Source organism: Pyxicephalus adspersus, chromosome 12 (genome assembly GCF_032062135.1).
Source record: "Pyxicephalus adspersus chromosome 12, UCB_Pads_2.0, whole genome shotgun sequence".
NCBI classification, from domain to species: Eukaryota; Metazoa; Chordata; class Amphibia; order Anura; family Pyxicephalidae; genus Pyxicephalus; species Pyxicephalus adspersus.
This window is the reverse complement of record NC_092869.1, coordinates 15,865,288-15,877,786: the sequence shown is the minus strand read 5'-3', so window position 1 is coordinate 15,877,786 and position 12,499 is coordinate 15,865,288. Positions and strand designations below refer to the sequence as shown.

Below are 12,499 nucleotides of genomic sequence, written 5' to 3'. Positions count from 1 at the left end.
GGCCCAGACGGATTCTCGTATGTTTAATTTAAAAAAGGTTAACTTCATAATTGATCCCTCATATGCTTTATATATTATAACTTTTTACGAGAGGGTAACCCCCTCCCTTTGGAAGTTAATCGCGCTTTTATTAGCATGATTCCAAAACCGGGTAAAGAAGCCACAGATGTGGCTAATTATAGACCGATTTCTTTGATCAATTGTGATCTGAAATTTAGCTTACCGTCTGAGCTCTTTTTTGGTACATCCACAACGATCAAGTAGGCTTTATGCCCTTTAGACAAGCACCTGATCAGATCACTATAGATTTGTTATCTTTGGTGAGGGATAATTGGGATGGAGGTGGTAAGAGAGGCAATGCTTCTGACTATAGACCTACAGAAAGCATTTGACAGCGTCTCCTGGTCTTAAATGTTTAAAGTTCTTTCCATGATGGGCTTTGGTAATTATTTTTTAAATATCCTGAAAGAATTATATGATAAACTGATAGCAAATGTTTCATTGTGGTGGGTTTCTTTCTTCTAACATTTATATTAAAAGAGGTACGAGACAAGGTTGTCCATTATCCCCTCTTTTATTCGCTCTTGCGATAGAACCATTGGCTATAGCATTTAGGGAAAATTGAGACATACGGCGAATAAAGTGTGGTATAAGGGAACATAAATGTGCCTTGTTAGCTGATGATATTTTGATGTATATATATCCTCCCCTCATGTCACCTTACCTAACTTATTTAAGATTTTAGATAGATTTGCAGTGATATCAGGCCTATATGTAAACAGATCCAAATCCCAGGCGCTTAACATAAATATTTCTGAGTTCCAAATCGTGTTAATTAAAAATAAAGTTCATTTATGCTGGGAGGTTACTTCGCTTCAATATCTAGGGATTCAGTTAACTCCATCGTATCAGTCCCTGTTCTGGGCTAATTATATTCCACTACCTAAAAAAATTTAGAACTGAGGAATTGGATGGCGACACCCCCTTCCTGGTTGGGCCGCATAGCAGCAATTAAGATGAATATCCTACCTTGGATATTATACCTGTTTTGTACTCTTCCAATTAGGTCCCCCCCATTGGTTCTGGCTTCCCTTCAAGGGAAGGTTATGAATTTTATCTGGGGTGGTAGACAAAGTAGGATTCAAGGGAAAACTATGCTGACCCCGTGTTCCTAGGGGGGTATGGGGGTCCCCTCCTTTCTTTAATATTATGTGGCCACCCAAATTTCTCAATTCTCACTATCCACAATATATGGGATAAAAGCTCAGTGGATAGATATAGAAGACTCCGCAGTGATACAGGGCAATATAACATCTTTGATGTGGCTTCCTAAGTCACTCAGGCAATATCGGAAGTGTCCTGCTTTATGCCATTCCCTTTCAATATGGGATAAATATAAGCTTAGCTTAGACCTCTGTTTTGGCCCATGTCCCTCTCTTGCTTTTTTTTTTTTGCAAACCCCAGAATTTCCCCCAGGAAACAATGTGAGTAGTTTTCAATGGTGGATTTACAAAAGATTTACTAAGGTTCAGGATATTTTAGATAAACGGAAGGTGCTAAGTTTTGAACAACTTATGCAAGAAAAAGAACTCCCATGCCAAGGATATTTTCACTACAGACAAATTTGATCCTTTGTCTGTTCTAAAATTCGTTACAGCCTCTTCTCTGTTGCATCTTACTGCCTTTGAAAGTTTGTGTAGATCATAGGCTGATACAAAGGGTCAAATTTCAATTATATATGATATACTGATGTCTTCCCAAGATAGGTTAAAATATATGTGTTCCTGGGAAGAAGAGCTGGGGCTTATGCTGTTCAGGAAAGAGTGGACGAAAATATATTTTTCACTCTTAAAGACCTTCTCTAATTCCTCCCTGGTTGAAGCAAATTACAAGGTGATACAAAGGTAGTATTTGGTGCCTGAACGGCTTGCTAAGTCTCATTCTTCAGCTTTCTCATGGTGTTTTAGAGGTTTCAATGCTAGAGGTACAATGCCACATATGTTGTGGTTATGCCCAATTGCCCAAGCCTTTTGGAAAGAAATCTTTACTATCTTCCAAAGAGTTTTAAAACAAGAAGCTGTTATCCAGTTATTGTATTATTTAGTAAATGCGATTTGAAGGCCCTCAATTCCTCTGTGAAACTGTTGAAGTTGATGCTGTTGGCAGCTAGAATTACCTTAGCGAAGTCCTGGAAGTCACCCACCATATCAAGTCCCTTTTTTTTTTTTTTTTTTTAATTGGATTATGATCAATGATAAGCTAACCCATACTTCAAAAAATGATATGATTAGGTTTTATTTGATTTGGGACCCTTGGAAGACCTACTGCTTCCATATATCAAGAAGCTAAAAAGAAAATAGGTGGAAATGTACCTGTTTTTTTCTATTGTTGGTCCTTTCCCCATCCCAGTCATGTCTTGTCTCCCCCTGTCTTTTGTATATGACCGTTAAACTTTATATTTAAATTATGATTGTTATTTATATATCATATATGGAAAATACTATAATATTGGAGTGTATTTAGGAATTCTTTTTCGCTTCTTTTGTAATAATTTACATAATCTTGATTTGTAAAATAGCACTTATCCTTTTCTTCAAATAAATCTTTTAAGATAAAATTAGTAGAATATAGAAATATAAATGTTGATAATAAGAAGCTAATATGGAGTCTGTGGGATATACACAATTGTAAATGTAAGTTAGGTACTAATTAATGATAAATCTATAGTGTGTGGTTGTGGTATAATTTTTTTCCTCTTTTTCACTTTCTTTTTTCATAAAAAATATTGTTGCGTTATTATGTTTAAATGTTTGTAAAGTTTAAATTGTTTAATGACAAAATGTAATAAATATATTGAAATACAAAAGTGAAAATCTGTGTAAAAAATTATAGTTACTGGATTGTAAGCTCTTCGGGGCAGGGTCCTCTCCTCCTGTATCACTCTCTGTATTTGTCATTTGCTAAAGATCAAAAAATATAAAAAAATGTACAGTGCACAAACTTATCACAGGAATTGTGAATCAACAAATAATATACATTGTTATCCCATGGTCTGGAAATTGTATGCAAATTCTCACTAACAATGATGTGAGTGTTAATGTCACCAATAATTTCAGTCTCTTCCCAAAATTGTATGCAGCATCAACAATGAGTAAAGTCTCAAGCTGGTGAGAGGTGCAAGCAAGCAGGAGATGAGCATATATATGCACATAGGAATTCCTAGTAAATAAATCACAGACAAAACCAATAACATAAAATTATTCTGGTATATGCTGGGGCCCATTAACTATTATTGTTGCATATATATTTAGTGTGATCTAATTTTAGATGTATTCAGTCTCACTTGTAGCTGCACATAACAATTGAAAATCTTTCCATAAAGTACATCACTTACCATATATAGTTGCACATTGTTTGTATTAGTCTATACATAATATATCAATACTAGAAACAATAAGGCCCAGGTCAGCATATATGAATATATTCCACAAGGAAAAATGTCCCTATTTAACCATGTACTGCATCCTTTAGTAAGCTGTTCCTCAGTAGTGTTCAGAAGACTTGTGGTCTAAGCTGCCAAATCCCATATTTATAGTGCTTCTGCTAATAAAAAAGGCTTACCTATTAGGAAAGAACCAAAAGGGTTGTAACAAACAAATCCCAAGGCTGCATCTCCAGTTACAGGCATCCTCTCCCTCCTGATGCCTGGCACCTAATGAAGCCGCAAGCCTTCCACATGTGTGGGAACCGCCCCTCTGCCTCGTCAGAGTACAGGGCGGGACCATGCATTACATTGCATTTCCCTCATTCCCCCTAGTATAATGAATGAGGAAGCTTGGTTCCTCTTCCTGTCATCTGTACTTGACAGGAAGAGGAAATGCCAGAATCAAGCTGCATGGTGCTAGGGGACATAGGGAGCGCAAAAATCTGGACAGCAAAAAGGAGCTCCGTCATCAGGAATTTTAGCCCCAGAGATTGATTTAGTTATCCCACCATCACCAGTTACAACTGGTGTACTAAACACTGGTAAGGGAACAGCAGCAGCATGCGGCACAGGTCTTCTTGCTGATTTCAAATCAGGGTACACCCACTTGTTTTTCTTGTAACCATTGAAACCTTTTACATTCACAGCACAAAAATAACAATCATTATGATGATGTTTGGACTCTCGCCAGACCATAGATACACCAAATTTCAAACTTTTCAGTTTTCCATTTTTCCACTGACATAGACACTGTACACAAGTTTTGCATACCATATGGGGAGCCCAAGTTTTTTACCAAAACATGCAAGATATGCTTGTTTCACAAATTCTGTAATGGTTTTGCTGCGAATATTCACCACAAATGTAGCAAAATACATTAGGGTCATTTAAAATAACTTCTTAAAGAACTGTAAAAAAAAAAAAAAAGTATGATTAAAAAGAAGACAAATTAAAGTTTCATGAAAATAATGCTACATTTAATATATAAAATGCAAAACATCGGTGAAAATAAAGATTGATAATATTATGCTGTGTTAACATTTGTTGGTAAAATCTAAAAGTCTATTCCGATTCCTGTTCCACAAGAACTAGAGCAAATTCAATGAAACTGTTTCTCATTTCTGAATTCAGCAGAGCTGAATACACTAAATATATTGAAAAATCCTTTTTTTTTTTTTTTGAGCTGTTATGTTTACCACCTTTCAAAAGGGTATTTAGTAGGATTCCATTGTTTTGGAAAAAGCACGGTAGAGAACCCTTTTATGTAAAGTAAAATAAAAAAAAAAATGTAAACTTTAAAAAAAAACAAAAAAAAAAACAAGATGACGCTCCTCCCTTAGTGTGAATGGTAGAGTGCAGAGCCTCCTGGCATAGCTACGTCAAACAACCCAGGAGGTGAGACATGCGCAAAAAGGGCATTTTCCTGTAATTGGGGAAAAATGCTTATCTCACGCGCGCAACGGATTGCATTCATTGTACTCCTAATTAATGATGGTTCAACACAGTGAAAATGTTTGGTAAAGTATAATTGATACAAAAGAATTAAGCAAACTTAAACTGAGGGAAGAAGAAAAAAAAAAGAATTTACTTTGGTGTACATAATGATTTTTAAATGTATTTTTTCACAAGAAAAGTTGCAGTAATAGCTAGGAGATTATGCTCCAGTTTCATCACAGATCACTGTAATGCAAAATGTTACTATAAATATTATCCTGTAATTTTTTTTCATGATCTCACCTATTTATTTGGAAACCAAAAGCTGCTAGCATGCTGAAGTTTACAAATATGTATTCTTTGTGGGAAAAATTTATTGGAATAGTTGCTTCTAGTCACACATTTACTTGTAGTGCAGACTCAAGAAACAAGAGACTGTCAAAAAAATTACATCTATGGCAGTATGTACAGATTTCCGTCACTGCTTTCCATTTTGACTTGTATTTTGGATATGTGGTTTCGAGGGTAATGTGGTAATAAATGGTAATGCTTTCACAATTAATTGTGGCTTCTATTTTCAGCTTACTGCACTGACTCTTTTAAAAAGTGAAGATTTTTCTACTCTGAGGGAGCTGCTATCAAATGAATTTAAGCCTTTGAGACGTCTTCTTGTTCTCTTAGGATGGACACATCTTCAAAGTTCAGAATCTGCTAAATCACTGTTGCAGAGACTTCATAATGATACAGTAAGTTTCATTTTTTTTTTTTAAATCCATCCACGTTAATGAAACCTTGCTTTAATAAAAAAAGTTTTCCCACTGTTTTGCTGTTTTTTTTTTTTTTTTGGTTTCGTGGTCTGTAAATCTTTTTACAGCTGGGGTAGGGGACTCTAGTTGCATCGGATCCCGCCCAGCTAGGTTTGCCATCTGCAGTCCCTGACTGTGTTTTGTAGATTGCCAATAGTTTCTGACATCCTTCTATTAAAATTTTGCAGTCTAATCATTTTTTCTGTCTTTATTCCCAAGGTGCCTTCTGTAGAATTTTTACAATCCGTAACTGTAGTTGGCAGAATGTTCGTAGTCCTTGACATCCTACTGTAGCATGTAAACAGTCCCTGGCAGCCTACTGTGGCACTGACATACACTGTAGCATCTCCTTAATCACTGACCTATCCTGTAGAATATACACAGTCCTTAAGTGGAGATTTAGTCAAAATTTTCCTTTTGGAAATACACTTGCCATACTAATATTGCTTATAGGAATAGATTATAGTGTGTATTTTCCACTAAGGTTTAAACCTTTCTTCTTCTTTTTCTCATGAAGGCTGGAGTGCCCAAAAAAACATCCTCACTGTGAGGAGTATGTGGATTTGCCTTACAGAGTGAAAACGTTTATAATTGCTCTATAATAAGTATTGAAAACATGAAGGAAATGAGGTGTAAAAAGGCATGGAAATCTAAGAAACCTGCTGAAATGTGTTAGTTTTTAGAAAACAATCCTGTCCCATATCAGTGCAAAATAATATCAGCTGGTTTAATCCTAATTGATGGCCTATAAAAAGGTTTCTTTTTACCAAGAAGCATCTCATGATGGGTAAAAGCAAAGGGCTCTCTCAAGATGTTCACAAATTTATTGTTGCAAAAAATACTGAGGGCATTGGTTACAGATGTATTTCTAAGCTTCTGAATGTTCCATTGAGCACTGTTGAGACCATAATCCATAAGCAGAAAAAACATAACTTCACCCCAAACTGCCACTAACAGGTGGTCCTGGCAAGATTTCTGACAGGAGTGAAAATTGTAATTTGTAGATTTGTCCAAGAGCCAAGGATCACTCACGGAGAGCTTCAGAAAGACTTAAAATTGTTTCAAAGAAAACCATAAGTAATACACTTAAGCAACATGGCCTCTATGCACACTCTTTACGCCAGACTCCACTGCAGAAGAAAAAGCATGTTGAAATTTGTTTAAAGATAAGAATCTGCTGCCATTTATCAGGATGTTGAAAATGAAACGAGGGTGGACATTTCAGCAAGTCAATGATCCCAAACACAAAGCCAAGGAAACTCTCTCACTTGGTTTTAGAGAAATAAAATAAAGCTGCTAGAATGGCCAATCGCCCAACTTGGATCCAATTGAAAAGAACTGAAGATAAGAGCTTTAAGAAAAGACCCACATAACCTTTAAGATTTGAAGACTGTTTGTATGAAAGAATGGGCCAAAATCACACCTGAGCAATGCATTCGACTTGTTTAATAATATTAAATATAATTCAGTAAGAGTGCTCAATACTTATTGTCTGTGCCATTCACTTTATTACACCTAACTTTAAATATGGATGTATTTGGTATGATTCCTTTGTATGTGTGGAATACTTGGATTGTTACTGACATCTGGTGTAAATTTCATATGAATAGCTCAATCAGGAATATAAATGTGGGTGTGTTCAATACTTATTTTTCCCACTCTAGGCAAGCACTTGGGGTTCAAGAGTGCTTCAAAACAATAGGCATTAGGAAATTGATGTATGATTTGACACGGAAGTCATCCAGTTTCAAGAATTGCCAGCTGTAGGAAAAGTGTCTGAAACATTTTTCACAAATTTTCCTAAAACATGCCCAAATTTTTTCAAAAAATATTGGTAACTGCAGTGACATACATAAATCTGACTGTATAATACATTATTGACATTTAGAGATAAACCTCCTATCTTTTTAGCAATACACGTGGCATCCTTTACTAAAATAGGCTAAATTTTAGTCTACTCAGTCTTCGAAGTCTTACAGTCATCAGCACTGAAGCACTCCATTCTTTCTGATAGGCCAAGTAGACTATCAAAGACATTGTCTTTTGCATGACCAAGACGCATTGACAGACTAAAATCTCAAAGCCTGCTGATAAATTCTTTTTACAGGGTGTCCAAAAGGTCATTACACTCTTCCTTTTTCTATCTTGTTCCAGGGATCATTCGGAGAGATTTGAGGTTGATATGACAACTTAGGCTTTGCAGTTTTTGTAAGCGTATCATTCCCTTAACCATGGCTAACCAATTGACATTGCAAAATTGTCGCTTGGCAAGAAGTTTTTCCGTCCACAACTGCAGTTCAGTGCATGTTTGAGAAGCTTTATGGCCGTCACACTCCTCCAACGTGTAACATAATTTACGCTATCCATGGCAACTTTCTCGAAATAGATTCTGTTCTTAACAAACCTTGAAGCGGAAGGCCTGCTACTACCACCACCACTGAAGATACTAAATTCTTGGAGCAGGGGTTCGTGCAAAGCAAGGGCAAGTCCATCCAAAGGGCTGCACTGGAACTTGGCATCAACAAAAGCTCGATTCAGCGGATGCTTCAGGGAATTATAAAGCTCTACCCGTTGCGACTTTATATTGTTCAAAAACTTAAAAGTGGAAGATTATGATGCTTGTGTGGAAATGTGTGATGTACTCCTACACTATTACCAAAAGGAACCTCAGCTCCTGGAAAACTTATGGTTCAGTGACGAGTTTCTGTGGTCGGGTTAACCAACACAACTGTCGAATTTAGTGAAAACCAAACCCAGCAGAAATTCTCGAGCATAAACGAGGCTCTCCAAAGCTGGTGGTTTGATGTGCAATGTCTAGCACTGGGCTGATTGGACCATTTTACCTCTGCGATGCCTCCAGTAACACAACCACCCCATTACAGAGGAAAATTACTTGGAGATGCTGCGGGAGTTTGCTTTGTCACAACTGTAACGGTATCAACCATTGGCAATGTCCTTCCCCCTAGTCTGGGTGGTCATGTAGAGTTACTCCAGCGACTCCCCAAGCTAAATTGTGATTCCCCGTAGTTGGGCAGCTCTTACAAGAGCTAGTAGTAAAATAGAGGTTCCCTACAACACGGGACACGGCTGCGAGCAAGACACGGCTGCAAGAAGAACACTTTATTGATGCCACACTTGGTATTTATATACAAGTCCCCATGCAAGGGGACCTCCCCTCTGGACCTGATGGAGAACTAGGCGATAGACACACTGACCAATGGATATAACCACACAATCCAATCCAATCAAATTTATAAAATCAACAACTTGCTACACTGCCTACCCTTCTTCCTACTACCTCCCACTTCTCCCTACAGCATCCCTGAGGCCTAATCTTTTAGAGTCTAGATATGTGTGCCAAATGAAATGTGGCACTCTGTGTACAACCCTGTTTTCAAAATTTCCACACATTGATGAAATTCCAAAAGATGCTTTGCCTACTTTGTTATAATGCACTGTGGACTGTGGAATAATTAGTAGCAAGGAAATGTCACAAATAGGAAATAAAAAAATTGCTAAAATAAATTGGCCTGGAGCACTTGCAAGCCACTAACTAAAAAGGCGGTTAAAAGGTTAATAAAAAAAATCCAGAGGAGAATAAAACTTACCGTCTATCTCTGAACAGAAGATTTTGTTTTTAATATGGTTTTGTAATTTAATATGATTATAGTAGCTTTTTGTATGTATTTTACGTTCATCCTTCTTCAGAAATATCTATATTTTTTTAACCACCACATCATGCAGTTTCTACCTGTCCCAGAAATCATTCTATATAAACAGAAAAAAAATGATACAGTGAATAGGGTATTCTAAGGTGACAATGAATTATCATTAGATAGCCAATTTCCTCTAGGAGATATGGAACTGCTTAAAATTGTTGAACGGGAAATATCTTTGCTCTGAAAATCTTTATTGCTTAAACTATTGAGTATCTTTACTACATGTAAGCTCATCAAATGCTTTTACTTGGACCTATATGGGCTTCCTCACTCCACTTTTTTCGGTGAAAGGATTGAAATTTGTAAGCTGCTGGGCAGGACAATTTTTTTTTTTTGTGCTGCATAAGCAAAGCTGAAAATAAATTAACAATCACATACAGAACTTAGTTTATATACTTCCTTAAGATGTTTTCAGCTATTTTGTAGCGCTCCTTGGATCTTAGGCTCTCTTCTTTCCAAGTTGAGGTAGTTCCCTTGCTGCTTATCTCCATTTCTTGCCACGCAGTTTGGAAATGTGAAAAGAAAAGTCAGCTTTAATGCAGAACTAAACTCTTTCCCTTGTACCCTCAGAGGCATCAACATCTTTGCCTGGTCTATTTCTTCGTTCAGGATATCGAGCCATCCTTATCAGCCAGGCCAGCATGATAGAACTCTTGTGCATACATTCGAGAGTTGATTCATTCTGGAAATAGGTGTGCCAAGAATGCCCTGAGCTGCACATGCATTTGAGTTAATTTTTTTATTGCAGGAAAGATTTAGCATGTTTATTCGGCAATGAAGAGCCTGCCTTCCTGCCTTCTTTTCTTTTTGTAAAGTTTTATTTTTGAGCAGCAGCGCCCAAATGCTTACTAGGACAGGGCATATTAGTAATCCATGACATAAGCATGCTCAGTTTGATGCTAATCACAGTAAGTGTGTACAATTCCGTAATGTCACTACAGTTGCTTGCAAATATGAAATAATTAAATTTCTCAAGCATATAAAAATTTTAATGTATTCTTATTTTGTTTTTTTTTAGGAAATATGCAATGATTCTTTATTAAAAGGATTTTGTGATGGGCTCTTCTTTCAAGTGGAAGTTGTAGAGTGGTGTATAGAACAAAACAGGTTTGTAGCCACATGTCTACTTTGTTTCAATGTTCTTTATTGAAACATACACCAAGTCGTCAAACATTACCAGTTTCTACTTCATATAAGTCTATTTATCACGTACTTTCTCCACTCCATAACTGGTTATCTGTAACATTTGCTGTACATGCGATTACTTGTCAGTCCTTGCTACTTGAAGTGGTTCAAATGTTGTGATCCTCAAGCTTAGATTGTAATTTGAGGAACAACATACAGGTCCTGTAAGCAGCCTTGTTGAACTCTACTTGGAATGGAGAAGTAGCCAGTAACCAGCGTAGTCTGGGAAATAACCTTGTTTATCATGCACTTTCAAGAAGGCTTTCTGTTGGTAGGAGGTGATTTTATTTTTGTATTTGATCCACTAATTGATTCCTTCTAGAGAGGCAAATCTCAGTCACATACAAAACTTTCTAAATGTAAAAAATTACTTCAACACTTTTATTTAGTAGATTTTTGGAAAGTGACACACCCCGAAAATAAGGATTATGCTTATTAATCACCAGCACATAACACTTATCAAAGGTTAGATATATTTTTGATTTCTTAACTTGCTTTAACTTTGCCCCACACTACCAATATAGGTAATTTTTTATAGTCCCATCATGCTCCAGTTTTTTTATCTGTGGAAATTTCGTCTCCCCTTAAACCTATGAATACATGGAAATTAAGTGATAATCTCCTCAATGATCCAATATGCATGGCAGATATTTCTAAAATTATTAAAGATTTTTTATTTATTCATGCATCAGATGAGACTCCATTACCAACACAATGGGAGGCTCTTAAATGTGTAATGCGGAGACATTTTATTAAGCATGCTTCTAGATTGAAAAAAGAAAAGGCCGCTTCTATAAAAGATCTTTTGGATTCTATATCCACATTAGAAGTTAGACATAGATAAGACCCTATTATAATTCTTTAATACTTTTATCACAACTATGTCAACAATTGAAGAAAATATTGGATGAATATTCTCTTTATTATGGTTACAAACCAAGAAAACTTCTAGCTAGAGCACTCCATCCTCCTGTAGCTAGTAAATCAAGAAGACATTTAACCCAACAGAGATAGTACATTCTTTTAAATCTTTTATCAGGAACTATATAATCTCAAAGGGACATATGCAGATATGGCCTTCCCTAGTAGTGGGCCTGACACCTAGATTTTTTAAAACTTTTTAAAATAATCTTTTATGTTATCGTTTTTTTTTCAAAGTATTTTATTGAAACTTTCAAATAAAAAAAACAAAAACATTACACAAGAAATTTGCATAGAATAACGGAAAGAGAAAAATAAAAAAAGGTAAAAAATAATAGAAATAAAAGGGGAGGAAGGGGCGAATAGATTCAAAAACAAAAGATGAGCGCCAACCAGTAACCAGACATCAGTAGAATAAACATATGAGGTCAAACATAGTTCAACACCTCTTAGGTTCCAAAGTCTAAATACAGCAAGCAATAAAGTCGTTTTCCAGTGTAGACCATAAAAAATATAATACAAATAAGTACAATAGTACAAAAATAGGGTTATTCACAGAATTGAAACTTGTGAGGTACTGTATACAGGCACATTAACCCCCCTAGTGTTCTAATTCTGTCAGTTTTTTGATGCAAAAAGTTATCCTATATTTTTTGTATAGAAATTTTTGTTTATATTGTGGGCCTGTTATTCTTAGGCTTACCTCCCGGGTATAATAATTATATTTATTATATTACAATCATAAATTACAATATAATACATAATTATAAATCATAATTATAAAAAATAATGAAATATTAGACCACAGTGTAATTTAACAAAAAAAAAGTAATGAAATATTGGACCACAGTGTAATTTAACAAAAAAAAGTATTTTGTCAAAAATTTCTCACTGAAATTTTCCAAACAAGGGTGCAATATTATTGATAAATATTATTATTATTATTATTA

General features: G+C 35.7%; 1 protein-coding gene across 6 annotated transcripts in view; it reads left to right on the top strand.

The window, feature by feature from the left end:
- Window positions 1–12,499, top strand: part of ZFYVE26 (zinc finger FYVE-type containing 26) — a 387,669-nt gene that overhangs the window by 46,441 nt on the left and 328,729 nt on the right. For all 6 annotated transcript variants that reach the window (XR_011922929.1, XR_011922930.1, XM_072427512.1 and 3 more), the window contains exons 6-7: window positions 5,500–5,664; window positions 10,462–10,550. Coding sequence is in view for 4 of the 6 variants with exons in the window: in XM_072427512.1 (XP_072283613.1) it covers window positions 5,500–5,664; window positions 10,462–10,550 (254 nt within the window). In the remaining 2 variants the exon portion in view is untranslated. The remainder of the gene's footprint in view (window positions 1–5,499; window positions 5,665–10,461; window positions 10,551–12,499) is intronic.